Source organism: Gracilinanus agilis, chromosome 5 (genome assembly GCF_016433145.1).
Source record: "Gracilinanus agilis isolate LMUSP501 chromosome 5, AgileGrace, whole genome shotgun sequence".
Lineage (NCBI taxonomy): Eukaryota > Metazoa > Chordata > Mammalia > Didelphimorphia > Didelphidae > Gracilinanus > Gracilinanus agilis.
The window spans coordinates 268,267,973-268,295,758 of NC_058134.1; the positions used below are offsets into that span (position 1 = coordinate 268,267,973).

At 46.5% G+C, this 27,786-nt stretch overlaps 1 protein-coding gene across 1 annotated transcript in view; it reads right to left on the bottom strand.

Annotated features, from left to right (window-relative positions):
* Positions 1-972: 972 nt before the first annotated feature.
* Positions 973-27,786, bottom strand: part of NUP107 (nucleoporin 107) — a 41,960-nt gene continuing 15,146 nt past the window's right edge. Inside the window, exons 9-28 of the mRNA XM_044678240.1 lie at positions 26,796-26,867; positions 26,271-26,359; positions 21,129-21,207; positions 17,877-17,990; positions 17,389-17,479; positions 17,205-17,281; positions 14,131-14,190; positions 13,399-13,544; positions 13,243-13,291; positions 12,156-12,225; positions 11,462-11,580; positions 9,829-9,867; positions 9,428-9,578; positions 9,203-9,315; positions 7,460-7,562; positions 5,937-6,097; positions 5,247-5,372; positions 4,787-4,900; positions 2,431-2,598; positions 973-2,195 (exon numbers count right to left, since the gene is read on the bottom strand). Of these exons, the coding sequence (XP_044534175.1) occupies positions 2,088-2,195; positions 2,431-2,598; positions 4,787-4,900; positions 5,247-5,372; positions 5,937-6,097; positions 7,460-7,562; positions 9,203-9,315; positions 9,428-9,578; positions 9,829-9,867; positions 11,462-11,580; positions 12,156-12,225; positions 13,243-13,291; positions 13,399-13,544; positions 14,131-14,190; positions 17,205-17,281; positions 17,389-17,479; positions 17,877-17,990; positions 21,129-21,207; positions 26,271-26,359; positions 26,796-26,867 (2,049 nt within the window). The 3' untranslated portion in view covers positions 973-2,087. The remainder of the gene's footprint in view (positions 2,196-2,430; positions 2,599-4,786; positions 4,901-5,246; positions 5,373-5,936; positions 6,098-7,459; positions 7,563-9,202; positions 9,316-9,427; positions 9,579-9,828; positions 9,868-11,461; positions 11,581-12,155; positions 12,226-13,242; positions 13,292-13,398; positions 13,545-14,130; positions 14,191-17,204; positions 17,282-17,388; positions 17,480-17,876; positions 17,991-21,128; positions 21,208-26,270; positions 26,360-26,795; positions 26,868-27,786) is intronic.

The following is a 27,786-nucleotide window of genomic DNA, read 5'->3' on the forward strand; positions in this document are numbered from 1 at the left end:
GAGGGCGAATTACAGGTTAATACAATTTTTATTGAAGTTCCAAGGAATGGGGAGTGGGAGATAGTTAATCAAACATGCGACATGGTAGAGAATTTAACATCAGCTTGGCAAACCACAACAAGATGAAAGAGATGGAGGCTAAGACAATGTAGTGGCCAGCTCCCAGCCCAGAGGTTCATTTGACCTTTGAACTGCAGGCATGGGGAAGGGTCAAAATACATAAAATTTGAGTCCAAATTCAAGTATCCAGAAATCGATGATTTGAAATATAGTCTGGCTCGGGTGCATCCTGCTCTTAAGAGTCAGCTACTGAATGCATCTAACCCTTTCATGATTGGTAATATCCCTGGAACCCTTCACAGCAATGCTGTGCTGGGATCTCTTCTATGTACTCTGACCTCATCAACTGAGATGGTGGATTTAATGATCATCTCTATATAGAATAGTGATGACTTTGCTTAATTGGATTTATCAAGCTTTCTGAAAATTGGTTTTACCCTCCACTAATTCTAATCAACATTAGCTTTCCTCACAAGACTTTACAAATGAGTTTCTACACCCTGGCTTAGTGTTCCCTTTGGCTCCTCTCCATCTCTCTCTCAGGAAGGAAGCTGAAGGGTGCAAGACTAAAGGTGCTTCTTAGATTCTGCTTCCTTGTTTTGGCCATTGATTTACATTGGTTTCACATGTGTATAAAACTTTTCATCAGTGCTGCCATTTTTTCTGTAAGCTATTTAAAAAAAAAATCAATGATTTGTTTAAATCGTTCTGGATTGGGAGATTTCAGGTGCAGAGCCTATCTTTTGCATCCCAATGAATTTCTCAAAAAAGTATGACATAAAACTCTAAGACTTCTATACAATTTATAATTTCTTCATAGGATGTCTCCAACTCTAACCAATGTTGGCATGTAAGCTACAATCACTTTCACAGTGACCTATTTGAAAATCCTTGCAATATGAGGCGGGATAATCAAATATCTTTTGAAATAATATTTATTGCCTTTGAGCATGTGATAAAAATTAACCCTTGTCAACACCTTTGTTTGACTCTCCAAGAAACAGGAAGACATCCTTCCATTTAGCCACGACTTCCTTTATTTTGGCTTTATTTAAATGAAAAAAATTATGATCAAGTATCCTTCAGTTCCTCCAACAGGATGTTGACAATTGGTGACATGGAAGGAACAAATGCCGAAGTTTGTAGGTCATCTAAGTGTAGGCGCCTCAGCACTATTGTTGCTTTTTCTTACAGTCTCTAGCTACACTGTCACTGTAGAAGGAAGGGACGGGAGAGGATTGAGCACCATTTTGCATGTTTCTTTATTTCATGGGATGCCAAAGCCAAATGTTTTATCAGCAAGTTGATGGGTCAGTGATATTAGCATTGAGCCTTTGTGTACTTGAATAGGCTGGTCCTTGGAAGCAGCCTCAGTTTGTTGGCAGGGCAATGATGGTACCCTTTCTACCATGCTAGACATACACAGCAGAGCTTGCTTTTCTGGAATAGCTTTCCAGCTTTAGACTGATCCTAAAATGTATATTTAGGATAGAAGAATGACAAAGTAAATATTGCTTGAGAAGAGTATCCTGTCGTTCACTTTGCTTTACAAAAATTGTGCTCTCTAAGCACTTAGGACAAAGGGGAAATCACGTGATAGTTTTTAATCCTAAATATGGTGGTGCTCTTTTCCAGTCCCTTTCAACTAACTTTGAAATGCTAACATTTTGACAGTTATAAAATAGAGGAGTGGGAAGGAACTAATTCACTTACGAAGCTTCATCTCTTCAACATACAACTGAGAACGAGACCTTTAACTTTAATTTTCACTGTGGCAATCTGAAGAAAAAATTTTAAACTTTATTAATATACATAATTCAAGAAATACTGTTCTATCACAACTTGCAAAAGACCCCTGCCATAATTTTTATTACAAGTACAAAAAATCCAAATATTAAATTTTACATAATTGTTTCCTAAAAAAGACAAACAACAACATCAAAAAATGAGGACAACAAAGACCACAAACATTTACATTTAGTGAAATTTGCAATGATGATGCTATGAGGGGAAAAAATGGAATCACACTAGGATGGACTCTCGTAACCCAAAGGGTCAAGTCCCTGATCTAAAAGCATTAACGATGATTCTCTCAGCTTCTGTAACAACTTCCTTAGTTCTTCCTTGGAAAATACCTGATGAGAAACAGACAGAAATGAGAAAATGGACCCTAACAAGCCCCCTCCGCTCCCCCCTCCCCCCCAAACCCCGAACTCAAGAGTTAGCCAAGCCTCTAACTGGCATATATTTTCTATGTGTGTGTGTGTGGGGTGCACCCCGCTCCGAAGCCAGAACAAGACTTGGTTAAAATCCTCCAGTTCGTCATGAAACAGAAAAAAAGTTCTTAAGGAAGCCGTTTCACACACTCACCGTGTACAGCTTGTGACGCTCCGAGGACACCATGTCAGCGAGTTGCAGGCACTCCTGGAACTGGTTGGTGCTGTGCAGGATGGTGTGCAGCAGGAAGCACATCATGGGCAGGCAGAGGCGCCTCAGCAGGGCCATCTGGTGGGCTCTCTCGGGATCGTCCTCCGCATCCTCCACACAAAACAAGAGGGGCCGGCTTAGAGGCGGGGCCGGCTTAGAGGCGGGGCCGGCTTAGAGGCGGGGCCTCCCTGCGAGCGGGAGCCCTGGCTAAGGAGAACCCCCAGGAGGGGGGGGAGGAGGGCCAGGCCGGGTACCCTGAGGAGCCTGGCCCAAGCCCCGGCACCTTTGGCAGCTGTTTCCCATCAATACAGGCTGCTCTCAGGCCAGAGTTCCCCCTTTGGCCCGCTGGAGGCCTCCAGCCCGGGGCCGCCCTCACATGGCATCACAGCTTCTCCAGCCCAGGCGGAACAGGCTTCAGGGCCTTCCTCCGCTGCTGGCCACCGACGCCCCAAGTGCGGAGCACGCAGCCCGCTAGGCTTCTGAGGGTGCCTGTCAGTGGGCCACGTAGTGAGGCCCGGCCTTCTCTCCCATCACTCCTGGTGGTCTCTGAATTCAGTCTCCGCCTGCACTCCCTCTTCCTGCACCCCAGAAATCCACCTTCTACCTCTCCGCAGTGTACAGTGGGGAAGCGAGGGGAGTGTTCTGGGGGGCCCTCTAGACACTGGCCAGGCCCAGGAGAAGGAGTCTGGGGGGGCCGCATGAGGGCAACACTCAGCTGCAACACTCCGCACCCCTTGACCCGAAGCAAACTCCTGGGCCTCCGTGGTGCCCATGAGGCGAGGCTGTACCGTGGAGCTCCAGGGCCTGTTTGGTGCTCTCTGGGGCTTTTCTTGGGCTTTCTCTGCCCGGACTTTGTGGCAGCCTCTGATCCTGGGCCATTCTCATCCCCCTCCTGTCTCCTGATCCCCACTTCTCCCACCTTCCCAACCTCTTGTCTCTGGCCTGGGGGGTCCTCAGAGTCCCTCTCTGCCTCCTCCTCCCCAGGGCCTGTGGGCGGTCTGTGCCACGCTGCGCCCCAGATGGGACACTGTTCTCTAGGCCCTGTTCCACCCAGACATCCTTCTGGAGCCTCTCCGGCCATCCTCCCTTTCCTCGCAGCCCCTCCCTGGCCCCCGTGCTCACTGTCTCCCCTCTGCCCCATGGGATGGCCGAGGCCCACTGGACTCTACCACGTCCTCCACACGCCCGGCCTGGCAGCCACTCACACTGCCATTAGCATCTAGACAGCTGCTACGATCTATCTAGACTCCCTCTGTTCAGCCTCAGAGGTGTCAAAGCAGTTTTCTTAAGGCCCCGCCACTGGCGCGTAGCCTCTTCAGCAGGTTCTAATAGCTTATACTATAAGCCTTACAGGATAGTCTAAGTTCTCTATCCTTGGCTTTCGAGGCCCCTGAATAGCTCTTCCTAGCTCTGTCTCTTTTACTCTCCACTCCGGCCAAACAAGACAGCCCAGTCTGGGCCAGACTCGCTTCCCACCTCCTCACTGCCTGTCCCCTGAAGCCCAGCCCATCCCAGCCTCTGAAAACGCTTTCTTTCCCCAGACACCGCGGCTGTGCCAGGCCCCTCTCCCTACTCTTCTCTGTGCACAGCGTCAGCCCAGAAACAGAAGCCCCCCGAGCCAAGCCGCTCCACTTTGCAACGGTAGAGGACAGAAGGGGCTCTGAGGAACACTGGCCCAACTGGACTGAACCGACCTGGCTTCCCCTGGGCAACCTGGCCTGATGGAGTCCCTTTGGAAGAGGCCGTGTCTCGGCACCGCATGAATGCCTGGGCCTGCACGGCGTGCAGCCTGCCTCTGTCCAGGGCCTGAGGAAGCCCGAGCTGCCCGTGGTGGGTCTGGCTTGTGTGCCGGGAGGCGCCTGGGGGAGCTCAGAAACAGGAGGTTCTCCCCAAAGCCCACCCTCCAGCCCCCGCCCCCTTGGGGCTCTCCCGGGCCACTTGAGAGGACGATGGAGGCTGCAGTGCGGCAGGATTTAAGGTCACTTTGCAGAGTGAGGAAAGGAGACCAGACCAGGCCAGCCCCGCCGTCTCCAGGCATCTCTGCCCACCAGCTCTCTGGCTCTGACCCCGCCACAACGGGTCGCTCTGGGCATTGAGGCGGCCTCGTCACGGCCTCCCAACGGCCCTCCCAGCAAAAGGCCCAAACTCGCCTGTCTACAAGGATGCCATCTCTAGGGAGGAGACTGATGACGCGGTTTTATGGCGAGTACTTCTGGTCTAAGTCTGACAAGGGGGCTCACTCCTCTAGAATAAAGAGATTCTTCTTCCCGTGGGGAGACGGACGATCTACACAACTCACCTCTCGGACATCCACCATCCAGCCTCCATCCACAAAGAGGAGGACGTTGTACATTTTCTCTTTTACTTCAGCCGTAAGAGCGTCCAAGTGCCCTTTCCATATGCCGAAGTCCATCTGCAGAAGAAATGTGGGGAAGGCTGAGAATTCCAGGCTGACACAGAGAGGCACTTTGGGGGAGCCACTCTGTAACCAGATTCAGTGAAACGTAGTTATGAAACAAAAACTTAGGATTCTAACTTCATTCATGGATGTTTCCTGACAACAGAAGCCTCTCCCTTTCAGTTTAATTGTTGGGGGAAAAAAGTCAAACAGAAGCACTAGGGAGACCCCTGCCAGCCACCTGCCTGACGGGGCTCAGCTGTCAAACGTAGCCACCTTTTAAAAGAGCTTTTGTTAAACTGAATCAGAAAATGTTATTTCGTTAACAAACCCCACAAGCCCCAGCCCCCATCTGACTTACTTCATATTTCTTTTCCTTGTGCTCATGAGCGACTTTCTCTGTGAAGGAGGGCTGGGGGAGCAAAGCAGGCTTCTGTGGAGCCGAGTTCATATGCTTGAACCACTCATTGAAGGTCTCGTGGGCTTCCTGAAAGGCAAGAAAAGGCTTTCAGAAACCTCTCCTGGGTTGTTTAAGGTCAGCCATCTGGACACATTCTGCAGGGCCCACCTGACCCAAAGCTTCGTAATCGTATTCCAAAGCAGTGGCTTTGGCAGGGTGTCGGGAGATAGTCATCCCCCCAAAGAGCGCCAGCCTGCTTTCTGGGCACCCCAAGAACCTGACATCTGCTGCGGGCCGCCAGCCCAAACCTCGAGGGGGACCAATATAGTCCTGAGGCGGGGCTTCCAGTTCAGAAAAAGGAACTCTGAGGAAAGACGGAAGCGCCGCCCCTTCCTTGCTCGCCATTTGGCCCCTGGTGGCTCTCAGACCTGCTCTGCTCTCTGGGCTCTATTACATGTGTGTTCTCCATCCCAAACAGAGAATCACCAAACCTGGCCTGCGGGGGGCTGCGTTCCCCGAGCTCTGGCTTTCACTCTCCCATCTAACAGGGCAGCACATGGATGTGGGCTAGGGCGCAGGCCATGCCTCTGGGCTGTGCCCCAAGTTCTCGGGGGGTCACGAGAGAACAGAGCCCAGGACGCAGCCGCTCACCAGGTAAGCTCTAATGCACAAGTGCTCCCGGATGGCGTTGTCGTCCTCGGCGGGGAGCGGACTGTCCATCCCGTTCTCTTCCCACTGGTTGTAGATCTCTGCGATGCAGTCTTGGGGAATCTTCACGAACACTGCTTTGGCGGCATCATGTTTCTTAGATGCTACAGAGGAAACAAACGTCAGAGCATTTCACTCTTTACCTAGCTTTTTTCAGCATAAAAATTTATCAATCAATGAAGGCTATAAGAATTAGTTCATTAACAGGAAATTTTTTTTTCCTGATGGGAAAAATGAGACTTGCTTTTGTTGTAGGTCCCAGAAAACAAACATTTAAGCATCTTGTAAACTTTTACTGGATAGTGGGCTGAGGGCTACCTGGTTAAGCACAATTGGATAATGCCAGGCTTGGAGTTGAAAGGACCTGGATTCAAATCTGGCCTCAGACACTTTCTAATTGTATGACCCTGGACGAGTCATTTAACCTCCATTGCCTAACTTAAAACAAAACAAAACCACACACACAAACTAAAAAACAATTTAGGATTTTCTAATCTTAAAGAAATCTTAGGGTTTTTTTCAAACATGACTGTCATTTCCCAATGGTGTTCCTGTTCCCATACAAGGCACTTGTATGAATAAGGAGTCAGACCAAAAAAAAATCATAATTGGTCATGTCTGAAAACAAACATCTTGTTCTTCATCTACAGTCTACGACCTCTTAACTGGGAGGTGGGAGGCTCCTGACAGTGAAATCACAGCGAATGACTTTCCTTTCTCTTAGTAGATAAAGTTTTACATCTAGTCAAGTCATCAGGTGTCATTCACATTAAACAACGAGCAACAGATTTGCCTGCATAGAAAATTCCAAGTTGTTAAAAAAAATTTTTTTTAAAGCTAGGCAATCAGGGCTAAGTGACTTGCCCAGGATCACCCAGCTAGGAAGTGTGAGTTGAGATTTGAACCTAGGACCTCCTGTCTCCAGGCCTGGTGCTCTATCCATTGTGCTACCTAGCTGCCCTGAAAATCCTAATTTTTTTACAAGTAAAGGTAAGTTACCGATGGGAACAACCAACCAAATATTTTTTTTAATAAAAAAAACAAAACAAAACAAAACAAAAAAACACACCTCACCTTCCATCTTAGAGTCAATACTGTGTATTGGCTCCAAGGCAGAAGAGTGGTAAGGGTGGGCAATGAGGGTCAAGTGACTTGCCCAGGGTCACACAGCTGGGAAGTGTCTGAGGCCAGAATTGAACCTAGGACCCCCATCTCTAGGCCTAGCTCGCAATCCACTGAGCCACCCAGCTGCCCCCCAAATAGTTTTCAAGAGCAGTTCATTGTGAAAGTAATCGTTTTTAGAGTACTCAATAAGCACAATGAAACATTAGTAAGGAATTGCTTCCAGAGCTCTTGTTCAGGAGGCTCAGCACAGAAAGGGACATATTTCATTTTCTTTTTAGTTTAGATGGCCGTCGGCGGTCAGGACAGGAAAGCACAGCGAATGTCGGAAGCGGACAGCGTACCCAAGAACTTCCTCATGATGGCGTTGCCTTGCTTCAGCGCCTCGGCCCTCTGGGCGGGGTCAAACACGAGCCAGTCAATCACGTCGATCTTGGAGCGATCCTCCTGAAACACAAGAGGCAACCACTCAGCCTGAGGTCCGAGTTCTGCTCACACAAAGCGCGACTGAAAGTCTGGAAAGGAGCGTCGGGCCGTCCTCGCTCCCCGCCAGAGCCCGAGCCAGCGGCTCTCGTGTCCCTTCCAGACCAGGCGCTCTGCGGAACTTGTTCGACACACGGATCCTCTTCCGGGCTCCACCGCCCGCCTACCACGTGGCCCTCCTTCCTGTGGGCCTTGTTTGTTGTTTTCTACATGGGAAACGGAGGCGCCCACTCGGGGGAAAGGGACAAGCCGGGAGTCAGGCTGCATCGGATCCACCCACCAGGACGGGGCTGTCCCGGCTCTCTCCAGGGCCAAAGGCCGCAGAAGCCCAACACCTACTGGTTCTGCCAACAGCTATCAGCCAACGCCTTCCCATGTGGCCGCCCCCCGTGCCCAGCAGCCTTGGCCTGGCCTTCCACGGCTCCCTCTCCTGCGCGGCCGCCTCCTCCCCAGAGTCCCCCTTCTCATCTAGGCCCGGCCCTGCCCCTCGGGGAGATTCCCCGTCTCTGGTCACAGCAGCTTTCCTAGTGGACACGGTCCAAGGCCCTGCCCCAAACTCAGACTGGGGCCCAGCGTCGAAGGAGAGGGAGGACTTGAAGGGAGGGAAGGGAAGTGTTCAAGGCCAGGCGGAGGAGCGGATCGGAGGGCTGTCCGAGGCTGGGGACCACCATCAGGCCTTTCCCCCGTCTGGGAGACAGGGTCACCTCGTCAGTGTGGGCCATCCGAGGCCAGCCTCCAGCAGTCCCCACGCACAGCCTAGTCCGGCTCTCGGCCGAATTTATCCGCTCTCCGGGCCTGCCCAGAAGGCTCCCAATCTGGGGTCCCCCAAGTTACGGCAAGGAAGGCTCGCCCCCACCTTTACATGCACAACCAGACGTACTCGTGAAGAATGAATGGCTTTTTCAAATGTGGCTACTGATGGAGATGATGAAAACACGAGTGACTCGTAGGCCCCGCAGAACCCCGAACCCCCTCCTTGGCCGATAGGGCCTTTGATCTGGATTCCCATCAAGATCAATATGGCAGAATACAATTTGGCTCCATTTCCTCAACTATAAAATGAGAATAATAACAGAACCTCTAATAATAGAGTGGCTGTGAGATAAGATTTGTAAAGCCCTTGGCCCATAGAGGGACAATGGGGGTCAAGTGACTTGCCCAGGGTCACACAGCCAGGAAGTGTCTGAGGCCAGATTTGAACCTAGGACCTCCAGGTCTGTAGGCCTGACTCTCCATCCACTGAGCTATCCAGCTGCCCCAGGTAATTCTTTTACCTTGAGCTACTGTGATTCTTTTGTGCTTTGTAAAGTCACATGCCAATCATGGCCTAATTCTGTAAGTTCGGCGTATCTGCGCAGCTGCAAAACTTCTCTGTGCTTTTGTGTGAGATGGTTTTGAATTCTACACATTAAACTCGAAGCTGCGTGGCAAACTGGAGCAGCTACGGGCTCACCGAGAGTCTGGCTGTTCTCAGTTCTCCGTTTCTGTTCTTTTCAATCCGACGCCATTAAGCGCCGCCCAAAAGCCCTGGTAACAGAGCTGGTACTCCCCACGGACACTGGGATGCCGGCCACGCCGGGTCTGAGCTGCGGCGCCCACCGTACCTCTGTGGTGCCCGTGTCCAGGGAAGGCGCCATGTCGTGGTGACTGAAGTCGCCGGCATCTTTCCTGCGTGTGTTCTCCACTACAGTTTTGGTGATGGTCGCCACGTCCAGACCTGAACGAGAGAAAACCCAAAGGCTGTGGCAGCCCCGGGCGGCCGCCCCACACAGACCACAGCCTGAAGGAGAGCCGCGACCTCCGCCCGTGGGCCGGGGCGCCCTCCTCACCTGCTTCTTTGGCCAGCTCCAAGCAGTGATGGCGCTGCTCGAATTCTGTCACGCCTTCCAGAAAGGCTGCATACTGGGCGACAGCCAGGTCTTGAGGCAAATGACAAGTATAGAACGCGATGAGGCTCGCATGTTTCTCACATATTAACAGCTGCAAAAGAGAAAAATGCCCCCTATGTACCAATAATAAGATTCTAGGAGCTTTATGGGATGGGCACGGCAAGGAAAAAAATTTCCACAATTTATTAAGAATTACATCCCAATTTCAATGGACTCCTCTAATCTCAAAGGAAAAAACAGCAAATCAAACTGACATCCAAGTGCTAAACAGTCACTGACACGGAACTTTCAAAATGCATTTCATTGAATCAAGTTTCAAAGGTGAGATTCTTCACAATTACCTGAATGTAGGCCTTTAAAACTTCCACAGACACTTCTTCCTTTGTAGGGGGAAAAAACAAGCGATCAGATTCAGTGACAAATCCCCAGAACAGCTCACACAGCTCAGCAAACAGAAAACATGGACAAGGATCACGAGACTCTCACCAGGACTCTATCACATACGTTAAAACAAGTACAAAATAGGATTCAAGTACCCTAGAGAGCTACTTCATTCGAATTGGGCTTTACCAATCTAATCACTGTAGTGAACTCAAATTCACTTTGTCAGAATCAGGGTTCATTAGCAATCAGAAGCCACTTAACTCCCTCTCTCCTCTGGCTAGAGGTCACTCTGCAGATGTCCTAAGAGTGACCTTGCTGTGAAAGACGCCCCTTATAAACCTGCCATCACGGACAGATCTCCCAGCGCATCCTACTGACGCCCGAGGGCACACATCGCAGGAGCTGTGGCAGGGGCCTCGAGGGCAGTTAGCCAGCCTTCACTAAAATGACTTGGGCAGGGTGTCCGCGGTGATCTCCCTCAGCCCCTCCCTCCAACCTCCCGCAAATTGCTCCCCCACTTTGGATCACCAAAGGCAACCTCCAGACTCACTTCGAATCCTACTACTTTTCCTCCTTTTCGTTTCCCACAAGATCCCAAGGATTGTCATCTTCCATCTCTCTCCTTTCAACGGCTCTTTGCCTCCTCATTCCAATAAGCTCAGGCCCCCCCATTCTAAAAAGGTTTCCAATGCTATGAGGCAACTAACCCACAATCTGTACGCCTGCCATAGCCAAGATTTCTGAAAAAGTCGATTCCTCATCATGCCTTCGCTGCATTCCCGAGGCCTTCCTCCACCCCTGCTGCCCTGGCTCCGGCCGCCCTAGCTCTGGCTGCATGAAGGTCAATGACTGGAGCCCGTCGGGGCCCATCCTCCGTGGATGCTCTGTTCAAGATGTGGCCCCTTCCTGCTTCTTCTCCTAAACATCTAGACCCCCCTTAGTCTAAAGCACACTCGCTGGCTCCCTACAAGTGGCTCTCAGCTGTCTTCTGTCTGAGTGCCCAAATTCAGTCTGAGCTCCAAATCAGAGCTGCCCTCACACAGGAGCTCCCCGCCTATCACACCGACTTTACCCCAAGTCCTGCCTCCCCCAGACCTGGCCGAGCTCTCCGGGGCTCATCCCCCCGAACGTAGGCTCCTCCTCTAGTCTGCGCTCATTCCCAGCAGCCTTCGTGCTCTGTGGCACGGATAGGCCGCTCCTGTCTACACACACCAACCGAGTCTGCCTTGAGTAAAATGCACAGCAGCCTGTGCCTGGTGCAGAAAGAATGATGGGCTGCCTTCCCCCTCCCACACTCAGCTTCTGTGCTGCTCCTCGTGCCTACCCTTCTCTTGTCCACGCTAGGACCAGTGAATTCTGCCCCATTTTCAGAAGCCCCACAAGGGAGGCCTCTTTCTCAGGCCTTTCTAAGGAAAGAGCTGAGGGGAATGTAACAGTACCCCCCAACTATCCACGTGTCCACCCATCGTCTGCTGCACAAGCACCACAGAGAGAGGGCCGAGTCTTTCCGTGCTCTGCACCCCTCTAGTGCCAACATGCTGCTTCAGCCTTGGGACACACAAGACAGACAGACTAGCCAGTTATGCTTACTTTGGTCTGTATCCCCAGAGTGCGGAAAAACAAGATGAGATGCGTCATGAAGCGGAGAAGGTGTCCCGGCAGAACATTCTTTCCTTTGGAAAGCCATTTAATAAATTCCTCCATCAGACCTATAACAGATTAACCAAATAGTTGACCTTAGTGGTAAAACCAAGAGAAAAGACATAGTTACCCCAAAAAATATTTAGAGCTATGTTCCTACTGACTGCTCCAATAATTTACCTGTGCATTGAACACCTTGTTAATCTCTTGAAATGTTGTTAGAGGTCTTAATTCTTTAAACTTGAATTTCACAAAGTTACCTATTTTTCTGTACCCCTTGGGATACAGAAGTATTGATGAACATACAGCTAGAAGAAACTCGACATTGGGAATCAACTGGGTTGATTTTTTTTTTATAAAATTTTAATGATTTTGCCACATAGCCTTCCACTCTTAATAAAAAATATTATAAAAAATGCAATGAAGGGGGCAGCTGGGTAGCTCAGTGGAGTGAGAGTCAGGCCAAGAGACAGGAGGTCCTAGGTTCAAACCCGGCCTCAGACACTTCCCAGCTGTGTGACCCTGGGCAAGTCACTTGACCCCCATTGCCCACCCTATGAGACAATACACCGAAGTACAAGGGTTTAAAAAAAAAAATGCAATGAGAAAATCACATAAAACAAAATAAAGACTTAAAGCTTACCATCAATGTCTCCCAAGATAAGGAATTTTTGAATGACATGGTAGTGCTCTTGATTTTCCTCTAGAACTCTCTGAAAAATAACAGACATTTCCCATAAATCATTCACTCATTTAAAATGTGCATTCATCAGTATAAGATTCATCGACCTGAAGGAACTTAAATCAAAAGAAAAATGAAATGACAAGGACCATCAGATGACTTAAAAATGAAAATAAGAGTTGTTAAAACATGGAATATACAAAGTTCATAAATTCAGTTAAAAAAAAAAGCCTACAGTAACCCACACCACAACTTTAAAAGTAGATTTCTAGAAAGGACATTTGAATTAAACTAGATAGCTTTCTCCAATTATATGGGGTAGTGGGCAGAGTGCTAGAGTTGGTGGTCAGAAAGCCCCAAATTCAAATCAGGCTTCAGACCCTAGATGAATGGGCAAATGATTTCCTGGGCAAATCATTTAACCATTCAGCCTCAGTTTCACCATCTGTAAAATGGAAAACCAAATGAAGTTCTATTTATATAAAGTATGTCTGCAAACTTTAAAGTGCAGTATAAATACCAGTGATTAGTATTTTAGGACCTATTTAAACAAAAGTTCTTTTTGAAAATTTCCCTTTATTTATCCTGACACATCAATGGGAAGAAATGGCTTATCACATACAAAACACCTTTTTAAGATGTGAACTGTATTCAATAAAAAAAGCAGTATAAATATTAGTCAAATTACTACTAAGTCTACATCAGAGACTTGGGGCTAAGAGGGCAGGAAGCAAGAGATGAGAGATCGGAGCTGTTAGATGCTTTTGTGTGTGTGTTTTATTTTACCAATTACACGTAATAACAAATTTCTATATAACTTTTGTGAAGTACTATGATCCAAAACATCTCCTTCCCTTCTCCCTTCCTGGGCATGGCAAACACTTCAATCTGGATGCCCTAGTTTTTTGAAAGTAGGGACATGAAAGTGAGGATGGGAGAAAAACCGAGCTTCTAATTTCTGCCTTTCCGCAAAACCTCTATCAGCATTAGTTTCGACCTGATTTTTATCCGAAGGTATAGTTGAAGAATATCCACTGTAAATATTTACCTTTTTATCTGTAGCTTGGAGCTCTTCAAAAACTTTTTCCAAAGTCCAACTTTGAAAGAAAAAAAAATAGTGGCAGGGAGAAAATGTCAATAATCTTGGGGAAGACTACAAGATACGTGTCAGAGAATAGAATTTATTGTAGAAAGAAAGACTCACTTTGCTTCCAAGTGTTCTCGAGGCAGTTCTTCAGTTTCATCTAATGTTACAACCGAGGTCCGAACTTCTTGCTCCACCAAACTGTCCACCATTACCCTAAAGTAGGCCCATACCGTATCTTCCCAGGTTTCACAGACAGGTAGAAGCTTTTTCCCCAAACCAAAAAGAATGCAATTACAAATACACAAAAAAGACATCTGGAACATATTTTGCCTAAAAAATAAACTGTCATCAAATAATACCAAATGTCAGAGAAAATCAAGTTTTTCATATTATAAACAGCATCTTAGAGGGATTGCAATGCTAAGAAATCTTCCCTACCGATTTTACAACACAACGCCCTTTAAAGTTTTATTTCAAATAGTTTAATACCTCCCCCAAACAAGAAAAAAATCCCATCCAAATCTAAACAGACATCATGAATTTATTTAGTGTTTCTGAATATAAACTAGGATTAATATGTAGTTTAAAAAGGCTTTCTAACAACAATAAAATATTATTAATCTTCAGGGATAAATTCAAATAGGGAGATCACTTATTACATGACTGTGATAATAAGATAACCAGTAAGACACTGGAATATTCTACTGCAAATATCTCTTATTTTTCTGCTCACATATAATATGGCCTAAGTTTATAAAATAAATCACGTATGGGTCACTGGAGAATTTTATGTGCCCAACTTTGATCACGGAAAAACACTGTGGACTAATATGAAAAAGGTTTACCTACTTGTTTGAGATTCCCACTTAAGGCAGCATAGATTGCTCTCTCATATTTATTAAACAGCTCCTAAAATACAATGGGCACAAACAAATTTAAATGATTCAATTTCTCCTAATTTGTTCCCTTAAGACCAAATTGGAATTTTATATACTTTCCTACATGATCTTTATTCAATAGTTTCCAAATAGCATATCTACCAGAGTAATTGTCTGGTGGAAAAACCAACATCAAAAATTCCAATAAATATAAAATCTAAATTTGAAAGTGAGGAAGTGATTTGCGAATAGTTAATGATTATTTATTCATATTCTCACTCGGAGTTAGAAGTCTATAAACAGGATTATTATCAGTCAAATGTAAAATGAAAATTTCTATATAGATTAATTAAATACAACCTCAATAATGAACTATATTTTTAAGAAAGATGTAATGAGGATGACACATTAAAGACTTCTTATTTGGATCTTTACATAGCATAAAGCTCAACATGTTCTTTCACCTGACCCCCATCTGTTATTCTTTGTCCAGACTTCATGAATTCTAAGAAAGGAAGCACCATTGTCCTAATCACCTAGACTCTGAAATCTGTTATATTTAATTCTTTAGTCAATTATGAAGTTCTGTAAATCCTTCCTAACCAAAGGCTCGTATTTGTCCTTTCAGCCCCCTCCTAAAGACTTCTGATATTTTCCTTTCAATTTGTGTTATGCTATTCTCAGATTAGTCTCCTTAAAAAAACTCAACAACTTTCAGTTGCTCCTCCCCAACTCCCCCAATCTCCACCGAAACCCAAACTCTCAAACGTGGTACATGCAGCCCAATTTCTAGGTATTTCCACCTTTATAGCCTTCTTCCTTCTCACGTACAAGTTTCTTCTTCAGCCAAACATGCTTGGCCCTCTCCTGTGTCCCTGTCTATTTCTGTGCTCTTCCTGCCTGGGTTGCCCTCTATCACCTATCCAAATTCTATTAAGAACTATCTCAAGTCCCTTCTTCAAAAGGTCTTCCTAGCACAAAGTAGCCAAAATATTCTCTCCTTCCACTGACCTCATGGCAGACTAATGTCATCCATTCATTTAAGAATTCATCATTTCTTGTGACATCTACTAGATTATAAATTCCATTAGGGCAGAGAACACATTTTTATTCTTTCTATATTAACCACAGCACTAAAAAAACAGTGCCTTGCATATAACAGAACCTTAAAATCATCAAAATTATCTTTTGGGGGCAGCTGGGTAGCTCAGTGGAGTGAGAGTCAGGCCTAGAGACAGGAGGTCCTGGGTTCAAAACCTGGCCTCAGCCACTTCCCAGCTGTGTGACCCTGGGCAAGTCACTTAACCCCCATTGCCCACCCTTACCAATCTTCCACCTATAAGTCAATACACAGAAGTTAAGGGTTTAAAATTAAAAAAAAAATTATCTTTTGGATGAAACAAATCTTTCATTGATAATTTTGTTTTGAGCTTTAACTTTCTAGGTATTTTACACCTTGTCTCCTCCCTGGACTTAGGGACAACTTCATGGAGAAGATGGCGTTTGAGTTGACTTTAAAGAAGGAATAAGAATCAGGGCAGCTAGGTAGTTTAGTAGATTGAGAGCCAGGCTTGGAGACAAAGAGATCCTGGGTTCATATCTGACCTCTGGCAAGTCACCAACCCCAGTTGCTTAGCCCTTACCACTCTGCTATCTTGGAACCAATACTTAGTTTTGGGTCCAAGATAGAAGGTATAGGTTTAAAAAAAAAAGAATAAACAAAAAATTCAATAGGTGAAGGGGACAGAGAAGGCATCAGAAGCACAGAGAATAATTCCAATCAGACAAAGAGTGGGGTTGAAACAAAGTAGTTTTCTAGCATGGCTGAAGCCCTGAGTTCATGGAGAGAATAATATGAAACAAGGCTGGAAAAAGGGAGGGATGCTGAATTATTGAGGGCCTTGAATACCAGGCAAAGGAACCTAAACTTGCCTCTGTAGGTAATAAGGAATCATTTAAAGGTTTTTGAGAAGAGAAGATTTATAAGGTAAAAATACCACAAGTATTTAATATTAATGTTAATTACTCATAATAAAAATACTAGTGCAGTAACGGCATAATAGAATATTTGGAGGAAGCAGATTGGAAGCAAAGAGTTTTATTATGAAGTGAGTGATGCGGGCTTATTCTACAGTGGTGGCAATTGGATCAGAGAAGGAGCAGATAGGAAAAATGTAGGAAAGGGACTGATAGAGCCTGGCAAATGAAGTCCAAGTTCTAAAACACAGGAGACTCAGAGGAATGGTGCTGTAAGAGGAGAAACTAGATATTTAAGGTATGGTTGCCAGAAATCGGATTAACTCGATTTCAAATTAAAATAGACCCAAGTCAGGATGGCTTTTATGGAAGTTTATTTACAATTAGGAAGGTTGAAGGTAGGGAAATAGAGAGAGAGAGAGAAACTCTGGCCTGGATCAGAGGTCCGAACTGGATGAGAATTTAGAGGCCCCAGCAGAGGAGCACAGAGGTTAATTAAACAAGGCTTCTAACCACAAGGCCTTTTACAATTAGAGAGGCAAGAGAGGCCTCCTTGAGGGTAGAGACTCCAGAAAAGTCAAGGGAAGAGAAAGGAAGTCAGCCTAACTTACCCAAGTGACAATTCAGAGGGAAGCCATCTGAGGTCTCACCAGAGATCCTTCAGCACCAAGTTCAAAGCGCCAACTGCCTCCACAGGAAGTTACAGCATATTTAAAAGACAGCAGCTTTCCTCACTTCCTGCATCCACCTCTAATTCAAGTGGACAAATGGCAGCCTTGTTCTTGATTTGTTACTTATTGTCATGTGTGGGTGACAGACCTTCCCCTCCCCACTTAATTCTAAGTTGGGGGGGTGACATTATTTCTGATGGCTAGAGTCTAACAATGAATGAGGATGAGCTAATTCCATTTACACGGTGCTAACACAGGAAGAGTGAAAGCATATTAGTCTGTATTCAATAAACATCTGTTGGTTAAATTTCTAACACCTTTAAAAAAAACGACTTAATTTACAACGTATCAGTATTAAAAAGTCTCCATTATTATAGATTGTTTAATTATATCTTACATCTTCTGCCATTCTCCAGCAGCTTATTTTCCAAATGCATCTATATGGATTCCCTTCTACTGGTTCTACTTCTGTTCCTAGAATAAAAGCAGTAAGGGAAAATAAGTGGAAAGCAATTCATAATTCTAAAGTCTCCCCTGAGACACTGCCTCTTCAACGAAGGCATTTGTGAAATTCTCATCACCTCCATTAATGTTAGGATCGTGATATAATTTCCAGCCTTCGAGTGTGGCCGCTCTCCACGCTTGACCGCAACGTTTACAAAGACGCTGTGCCTACAAAAACGAGAAAAGGACAGTTAGCCAATAAAAAGAGGATTCTTTTCCTTTAAATGCTTAAAAAGGGCAAAAAAAGGGGTACAATAAAGAGCACTCAATAAATGTTCCGTAACCTGCCACAATTTCCTGAAGCTCTTCAAAGTGTCTCCAAGGGGGAAGTGTGCAGGGCAGGGGGCTTTGGAGCACAGATCTGGGGCATCTCTGGAGCTCAGACCAGACTTCTGCCCCACCAAAAGCACCTCGTGGGTGAGGCAGGGACCACAGGAGGGCACAAAGAGCCATGGGACGAGTCTCTAATGTGGGACCTAACGACTCTCCGCATGAGCAGCGGCCCCTAGTCGAGGCGGTGTGGAAAGAAAAGGGCAAGTGCAGGGGAGGCTTTTCCTGGGCTCACCTCATCGGTCATCCCAGAACGGATCAGGGTGAAAAGGTACTTAAGTAACCTGTTATCATCTTCTCGATCCAGATCATCGAGCGGCATCTTCTGTCTAATGGGAGCATCGGGGTCCTGTAACAAAGAGTTCACCCAAGTCCCGTCATGCGTATCCCAGCGGCAGCAGGCCAGCCCGGGGCGTCCCCGGCCCACCATTGCCGCAGCCCCCCTGGGAGGCAGTGAGAAAGCCGAGCTGGGGAAGGTCCACTGGCCGGCCTTCCCCCGTGGGGGCAGCCCGTAGGCGGGCCCTGGGCCTCCAAGGCGGCAGGGCCTGGCCAGGACCCTACAGAAGCACTTCTGGAAAGGCGAGGCGAAAAAGGCCCTGTGTGGCGCGGCAGTGCACAGCTTCCCAAGCAGACAGCCCATTTTCTCAGGATTTTTTCTCCCAAAGAGTTAGATCTGTCCCATAAACGAGTGCACAATGCCCGCCCTGGGGAGTATTTATCTAAGTCTGGCCACGAAAGACGCCGGAGACGAGAAGCGCTCAGGCTGTGCTCCCATATGGACGGCCTCCAAGGGCACACTGTAACCAGGCCGTAAAGAACGGGGCCCCAAAGACACCAAGAGTCCCTTCCAAAAGCTAACAGGAAAAAGCAGGAAAAGTTTCTTTCAGAAATTCTATTAAATCGGGAAGCAGGCCTTTAATGTGTGCCCGGCAGCTGGTCTCCAGATGTTACGGTCAATCCGCCCGGGGCTTTGGCTACACTATTGCTCGTCTCCCACCTCAGTGCGCTGATGCCACACTGCGCAGCCTCCCCTGAACATTTACATCTTGACTGCTACACACGTGCCCTCTGTCCTTCCCGGGCCCCTTCTGTCCGGGCCCTCCGCCTTTGTCGCCTCCCTCATCCTACACTGGGCTGCACTCAGGCCCCTCTTCTGCGTCCTTGCCTCCCCTGGCTTTCTCTTGGGCTTGGAATGAGCCGCCGCCTGCCCGAGCTCAGCCCCGGATTCCCTTCTGTACGGAGGCTTCTTTCCGTAGCTTCTCTGGGTCCTGGAGCCCCTCCTGCTCTCCCCGAGTCTGTCTCCGCTTACTCTGCAGGACCCAGGACGGCCCCGTTTCCCCACACGCTGTCTCCCCATTAGCCCGGAGGCTCCCGGGAGGGCTCTTCTGTACCCGCTGCGCCCAGCACCCAGCAAGCCCCTAAGAAAGGCTCGTTCCTGAAGCGTCTATTCCGGCTGCCTGGCTGGCCTCCCATAGCCGTGTCTGGTGAGAACACCCAGGGCGATGGCAGTGGCTAGTGCTTTGTCCACTGAAGAGACCAAATGATTTTTCAGATGAAACACTCTGATCTCTTATTCGATTCTGGGCCTCACTCACTGTGCCTCCAAGTTGGGCCACGATAAAATTTTTGGAACCAATTTGTTTCCATGATTTGTTTTGTGTTTCTGTGGATTTCTGTGAAGAAGTCCAGAAGTGTTTCCAGAAATCAGTGTTTAAGAATATGTCGTTATCTGTAATCAGGGACATTTGAGGACATGGTCCTTGTGACTCCTCAAACTAAAATTCTCTTCTGTGGACCCCTAATTCCTATGGAGGTGGTGAAATCCCACTTCAGGGCGTCAGCAATGCCTGTGTCTGTTCCCAGGCCAGATTTGCCTTCTCAAAACTAACTCTTCACGCTCTCTGACCCTAACCTTGTTGGAAGAGAATTTCTCTCTCCATCATGTCGCCTTGCTTAACATCACCTCTCGGTGAGATGTGGAGGTACAGACAGGCCCTCAGAGAAAGGGAGTGAGAGGACCAAGAAACCAATGGGGCAGGAAGCCGATCCCACAGGCCCTGCCCCTGGACGGCCCAGGCAAATTGAGAAACTATGGTTGGTTCCTGAGATGCGGCGTGGGAAAGTCAGTGGGTAGAGAAAACTGCTTCTCTAAGGGGAGATCCAGCAGGAAGTGAGGGTCTTCTGGCTGGAGGGGTGGAGGCTGAATGAACTCTTGTTGGTGGCGAGCTTCAACCCATCATGGTGGCCAATAGAGTAGGAAGCTAAGTATTTCTCTACCTTTTTCCTAGCTTTCCCTCTCTTTACTATTACTACTTTGATTTAATAAAGTTAGTAAACTACTAGTAGCCTGATAATTTAATTATTACAACTTTCAATGATCATTTCCCATCCTCAAGTGGTCATATTGTCCCATGGGCAGTAAAACTGATGCCCAGCTGGGAACTCCTACTTTTTAACTGCAGGGGAATAAGGAGATTTCGATTGGGTGATATGAAAACGTGAAAAGTATATTTTTCCCTCATGGTGATTAACTGCCTTAACCAGTATATTTACATGTTATGGCTTGTCAGAAAGTAAATCTGGTAGTTAAATTCAGTGTCCCATCACTTCGATGGGCACATGCTGAATGCTGGACACTCATTTTTCATAATCATGAAGAATCATAATAATGGGTATCAGTAATTCAAGAATCCACAACAAGGTCATAAAGGAAAGAGTAGACAGTAATGAAAAAAGAGAAAAACAGGGTTTCAACTAGTTCCTGGAGATGGAAGAAGCAAATGAGAAAAAAGATGAGGGAAAGAATCTATTAGTACAGGATATCCTTTTTCCTCCATAAATAAGGATTCTCTTTCCTTTTGTTATACGACCCCATTCTTTCCAAGTATTATCTTTGCTACTTATTCCTCTTTGAAATATCCTTTCTACTTTTGAGCTTTTAGTAGAACCTTTAAAAAAGCTATTTTAATTGACCTCTTCATCAGTATCGCTACTAATATAAAGCTTGTAACTGAAAACCTGATAATCCTGATATATGCATGCATCTAGTTTGGCAAGAAGCATTATTATGCATTGTTAAATAATGATGCTTAAAACTATTTAAACAACATATTTTCAACTATAATTCTTGCAATATAACTCTTATAAAAAGAAGCAAATTAGAGTTTCATTTTAGGCAGCTGGGTAGCTCAGTGGTTTGAGAGTCAGGCCTAGAGACTGGAGGTCCTAGGTTCAAATCCGGCCTCAGACACTTCCCAGCTGTGTGACCCTGGCAAGTCACTTGACCCCCATTGCCCACCCTTACCACTCTTCCACCTAGGAGCCAATATACAGAAGTTAAGGGTGGAAAAAAAAAAAGTTTCATTTTTACTGTGCTCAAATTTAGAAGTGAACCAAATACAACAAGGAACCAAAGAAAAGAAACATTCTCAATCCCCAAAACATCTATTACATTTTTTTAGCAGTCTTTCCTTCAGGCAACACTTACCAATTCAGTAACGAGAGGACGAACACTTCCAATAAATGAAATTAATTGTCGCTGTTTCAAGGTGTGCAGAGTATTCTCCCTGAAAGCAAAAGCACTTGAAGTTATACTTGAAATATTTTTTCCTATATAATTTTTCGTGCTGCTAAAAAATTTAACCAATCTTACAAAGTCACTAAAAACTTTAAAAGACCTGGAGTTCAAAAAGGTTATTTGGCCTTTTATACCAATAATAAATTTTATAAATAATTTTACTGAAAAAAATTTTTACATAAAAATCATGTAGATTTACAAGGTGACACAAAAGCGATCCTTTAACATTCTGCTCCAATGTATTATCACATTGTGGTGATGGCCGTGGGTTCTCAGGGGTAATGCTATTAGCTATGCTAGTAAGGTCTGATCTATCACCCTGGCAACAGATTGTGTCTGCTGCATGAGAATCAGCTTTGATAAGCCTGGAGAAACTGATACCAACAGGACAGCCACAAGGTTTATCAATATTTTGGCCTCAGCCACCCAAGTCTCAGAGAAAAATAAAAAACTGACTTCAATCCTGTGTGGCCCTTTTCAACTGTCTGTAGAGACAGTGGCAGAGAGTAGGAAAAGCACAGGAGGGCTAAGATCCAGATTTCAGACAGTCTCCAGGCTGTTGATTTAGGTAAAAGATCCCTTTGCCATTCCCAGCAAGTGATCATACTATTAGGACAAGTGAATCATAGCAATCTTGAAATTCTTTCTATAAATTAAATTAGAAATTGCAGCTACATTGAAGCTCACAAGCTCTCCGTGAAGAGCCAAAGAGGAGTCAGCAAAAATGTAGCACATTTAAATCTTGGAATGAATAAATAAATAAATGTATTGAATGAAAAGGATCGTCAAGAGTAGATTCAGCTTTCATTGCTACTAAGCCGCGGCACTGGCTCCACTCCTCCCCACTTACTGAAGGAAACTGATAAAGCACATTCTATGTGCCCTGCATTTTGTCAAGCCCCAGGATACAAATGTTAAATGTTTCAAGAGATCAAGAAGAGCTTCCTTTCTAGAGCCAGGGCACCCAAAGAGGGGGGAAGGCACAGCCTGGTGAGTGGGTCACAGGGGAATGGATGACACCCTACATCCAGGAACAAGGGCAGAATTCACCTCATCAAGGTTTACAGTTCAAGAACTGGGTAGGAAAAGGAATAGGGGAGGGAAAGACCTGGGTGAGGTCGTGGGGGAGCTCAAAGACACACAGCAGCAGCAGAGGGCCCTTCCTTTCCATTACGACTCAGTAGTAGTGAAGGGTCCTTGGGTCTCAACGAGCACGGCACTGTCACATGGTAAAATCACCCAGTAGGAGGAGTTTTACTGATTTTTGTCTTCCAGAGGACATTATTTTTTTTTTTATTTTGCAAAGAAGGAAGCTAAAAGTACAATACAATTAGATGTAGAACCTCTCAGAGCATAAGTTGGTTCTCTAAACAGCTGCTTCCTGGTAGGAACAGGAAATTGGGACATTTCACTAACATCAAAGGGCATAAACAAGTCTATATGGTCTAGTCTAACTTCACTTATAAGCCACATAAAAGAATGCAAATTTATATAAGTAATAGCCAAGTTGGAAACAGATTACACAAAATAGACAAACTGCAGACTTTAATTCATGGTGAATAAATTCTTTTTTTTTTTTTTAAACACTTTCCTTCTGTCTTAGAATCAATACTGTGTATTGGCTCCAAGGCAGAAGAGAGGGAAGGGCTGGGCAATGGGAAGTGTCTGAGGCCAGATTTGAACCTAGGAGGATCATGGTAAATGAATTCTTAACAACAAACAAATCAACCACCAAACCAAACTCTGTGTTCTATAAAAATGAAAGGCCATCTGAGCTTTAAACAATTAAAAAAAAAAATTAAGTCATCTTTTGGTAAGAGCAGAGGAATGTGAAAAAAAGTAGTCAAAAGTGATAGATCACTGGAGATGTGCTAAAGGCCTTGACTTGAAAGCTAAAACACGGCCCACTTGTCAGCATGCTGCACTTGCTGTGCTCAGGAAAGGGGCTCCTCTACTTCGTTAAAAACACGAGGATGATGAAGAATGCTTCCCCCCTCCTGACACAGAGGTGTGAACTTCATGAGCAGAAGGAGACATTTGGGGACACAGCCAACATAGGGCTTGGTCTCGTCTGTGCAACCATTGCCAAGGGTTTTCGTATTTCTCCCCTCTCTTTGTAGGGGGTGGGTGGGCTGTGGAGGAAAAAATTTTTGTTAATTAAAAAAACTTTAATAAAAAATAGTGCCTTCATTCTAAGAAATTGCTTCGGCTACTAAGTTTATAAGGACGAGAAGCCAGAAAAAACGTTAGCAGTTTTTACTGCCTGGATGGCAGGCTTTATGGAGTCCAAGGCAGAATTTAAGATTTTCAGATATGGTCCATTCATGATCCACTAACAAATAGTTATTTCAGAAGTATATGACAAAGATTATGTTTCTAGAGTCCGGAGCAATGGTCCGGCTAAATAACACCCACAAATACAAGTTGTTACTCAGTTGTTCGTCATCACGAGGCTAACGATGTCCCTTCTCACACAACAGTGACAGGACACAGCGAGGGCGATGGGTCCCTTTAGACAAGACCAGCAGACGGCAAGGCCCGGCACATCCTGCCAAGCTGGAGAGCTTCCCCAACGAGCCCAGGGTGAGGTCTGCTGGAGGCCGGGCCGGCCAAGCTGAATGGGGAAGGCTCGCCCGGTGGCCAGAACGTCTTTCCTGGCTCCCTGGTTTCCTGGTGTGGGCACTGCGGCCACTAAAGCAGGCCCCCCGCATCTCTACAAGTCGGCAGGGGTCCTCACTGGATTATTCTGCAGGCAAAGGGCTAGTGGGCGCCTCAGATTTAGCCAAACTCGGCTGCATTTTCATGCCTGCCAGCTTACTGCGGCTTTCCTAGAGGTGCGAGCTGGAGATGCTGGTGTGTCTCTTTTATCAGACATTTTACAAAAGCGTTTTCACATGACTTGACATCTCATTTTCAAGGAGGACTAGCTGAGTAAAGCACTGAGCGGGGCTCCGGGAACGGGAACGGCCCCACTCTCGGGGAGTTCACGTCCTCATGCTGATGGGAAGCTCCTGCTGTAAGTCAGAGGGAAGCCCCCCAGCACAGGCAAAGCAAGCTCCACTTTAATGTCTTTCCCGCTAAATCCCACTGGCTTCTGGTTTTGACCCATCTGGCAGGGCCGAGGCCTCTGGTGCCAAGAGCCTTCTTCGGGGCTGCCTGGTCGCTGGGGCACCCAGACGAGCAGGATGACAACTGTTAATTGAAATTTGGGAAGTGCCATTTAAAAGTATATATATATTTTCTATGGACACGTGGGAACTATCAAACTACATTTCCCGTGGTCCAACGGGTTTCCAGTTCCGGTTCTTTGGGCGTGGGGACGCCTGCGTCACCACGCAGAGGACAGTTTAAATGGGAGGAGAATCCGAAAGGAAGCCCTCTCAGCTAGCAGGCGCGGGAAGAGAGGAGAGGTAACAAGAATGGCAGAGGCGGCAGTTTTGAATTCTTACAGGCGCGTGGCCTAATGATTTATCCCTATCAGCATGGCTTTAATTAAAATACTAATTTCTATATTTATATCAGTCTTTATCGTTTTTAATCGTAACACAACTGAGGGTCCTGGGGGATGGGTGGCAGGATCGGTTGTGTTATAGGGAAATCAGAGAGAAAGCAGAAGTACCAAGACAGAGGCAGAGAGAGAATTCCAGAACTCTGGCGACTGACTGAGGGGACAGTTGGTTGGACGTTGCTCTCTCTGGAGGAAGACCGTGTCTGTGTGGACTTATCTTCAAGCCTTTTGCCTGCTAGGAAGTGGCTGAGTTTGGTTTAAACTCCACAAGTGGACTGTGTGAGTAAAATCCTTACTCCCCTTCCTTTTGGATTTCTACCTGCTACTACTGTGATTTGACTGGACTCCTGCCAAACCCAAAGGACGACGTTTGTGAGTTATCTCCCTTGTTGACCCAATGGAACTGTGCACCTTCCAGCTCTGCCTTACTCTGAATTATCAGCAGGTAGCTGGGATCTGTAGGTAGAGATTTAGTGTTGTTAACATCTATTTGAATCCTATTGGACTTTGGTTGGAGGAATTAGTTAGATCATCCCACTCCCTTTCCCCTACTTGTCCCAATTTGAATAAAACCCTGATTTACAATATAGGGGTAACTTGTCAGTTTCTGCCAGGAAGCCATCCCAAACCTAAGGACTTCTGATAACTGGTCCTAAGGACTATTTCATCGAAGTGTCTAGAAATCCACCCAAACCTTACCTACTACATTTACATATTTATTTCAGTTGGCACAGGCCGCCTCTGGTTCTTCCTTCAGGATACCCTGAAACCCTTGCTCTTCCACAGGAAACACAACACACTAAGGTAAAGAGCAGCAGCAACTCAGTGGCGAGAACAGCGCCCACACCAAGGAAGTGATGGATCTGTGAGTCCTGAGAGTCACGCCGTGCCAGCCACTGGCTCAACACCCAGCAACAGCCCCCTGCCGACTAGGGAGAAACCTCAAACTCCCCCTGCCAGGCACTGGCGTCTCCAGACCCTTCTCTTCCACTTTTATCACCGCCGAGCCCCACAAATCCCAGTGAGGGACTCATGGGTCGTCTGCTGTACCAGCCCTGAGGTTTCCTGCCTCTCTCTCACTTACTATCGTCTGTGGCCCTAAAAGCAGCAATTCCCTTTCAGTCGACTCCTGAGATTCTGCCTTAGACTTTTTGTTTTATGATTTTGTAGTAGAGATATTGATATATGGGGGCCAGTACCCTAGGGCAGAGGGTATCGAGTGCCAGGCCTCAAGTTGGCAAAGATTCATCTTCCCACGTTCAAGTCTGGCCTCAGACACTGACTAGCCATGTGACTGTGGGTAAATCACTGATCATCTGTAAAATGAGCTGAAGAAGGCAAACGAGACTGAGATCTTTGCCAAAAAACTCAAGTGAGATCAGGAAGAGTCGGACATGACTGAAACAACTGAAGGACAAAAACAGCCATCCCTCTACTGGATTAGAAGCACTTAAACTTTGTATTTCCTCCAGAACCACACATAACACTATGAATGTGGGAGGTACTTAATACATGTCTGCCGAGTGGAATGTTCAGTGACTTACCAGTACACTGATTTTGCATAAAACTCGATGTTATCTGAGAAATCTCCAATGTCATCCTTGGCAATACTCTCCAACCAATCTACCACCAGCTGGAAAAGAAAGTTCATTCTATTAACCACAATTTCAAGATCTAGACGTCTCTGAAGTAGGATTTCCAACAAAAACATGGCAAAAAGATTTAAGTTTATCTAGGCATGACAAATGACCACGGGCAACGCTCCCAAGAATTTGTCTTTGGTTCCACGAGCACGGAGCCGGCACAAAGGCGTGTGCTCTTCAGCAGTAAAGGCCACAAACACAGGCCAGGGCGTCCTGTCTCCTTCTGGAAGAAACGACACCCAGCCGGTCCTAGTACAAACAGGGAGCGAGTCAGGCCCTGCCTTTTACTTCAGTCCAACCAAGAACATTTACACACAGGGAAGGAGGCCGCTTAACCGCCTTAATCCTACCCAAGTTGGCGGTAGTTTTGTAAGATAACTGAACATTTCCCCCTCTATTCTAAAAAATGGAAGTCCCAACTCATACCTGGCTTTGTCGAATAAGTGAATCTCGCTGGAATAGCGTATCCACCACCGTCTTCTCACTGGCATTTAGAGACTATTTAAGAACAAACGTTGTCATTAAAATAAATGCTGTTATAGCATTATAAAACAATAGTATGAGAGCAAATTTGAGGGTATCTAGAACCCTTAAGTTATTCTCTATGGCCATAATGGTGAACCTATGGCACAGGTGCCCAAAAGGGCTCGCATAGCCTCTCTGTAGATGTGCCTGTCATCCCGCCAGAGGACTGCGGAGGAGCTGCCCCCCTCCCCCTCTCCATGCGCCCCAGGACGCTCACATGACCCACCCCTCTGCCCAGCAGCCAATGGGAGCGCTCCCCCTCCCCTGTCTGGGGAGGGTTGGGGCCCTGGGCAGGGGCAGGCCGGTCCTCCTCTAAAAGGTTTGCCATCACTGCTCAAGGGGGACCTAAACATTTATAAAATGACAAATACTCATCTGTATTTCCTTCTTGTAAAAACTCATTGTTAGGAAGAGCTCTCAATAATCTGACTACTGAATCAGCTCCCCGGTGAGTAAGTACTATTAAAGGCTTCCTACGTGCCTAGGCACTGGGTAGAAGAAAGAAAAGGAAGCAGACCTGCCTTCCAGGCGCTGGAGCTCATGGAGTCCATGCAAAATATTTATAATACAAGGGAATGGGGGGGGGTGTAGTCAGAGCAATCAGGAAAGGCTTCCTGGAGAAGGCAACACTTGGGCCCGGTTCTGAAGGACACCAGAAGAGCAGTGAGGAGGGCGCTGGGGTGAGACAGGCTGCTGAGGGGGGAGGGGAGCTGGGGTTAAGGAGGTCCTACAAGCCACCCTCCAAGGGATGCCGTCATTGGGGGCAATGAGAAATGGGAGCAGAGAGAGCCTCCAGGGAGCTGCGCCAGGATGTCGGCTGGACTGGCCAAAGGAGGCTGTGAATGCCAGTGTGAGACCGATGATGGCGCCTCTGGCCAAAAGAGACATTCAG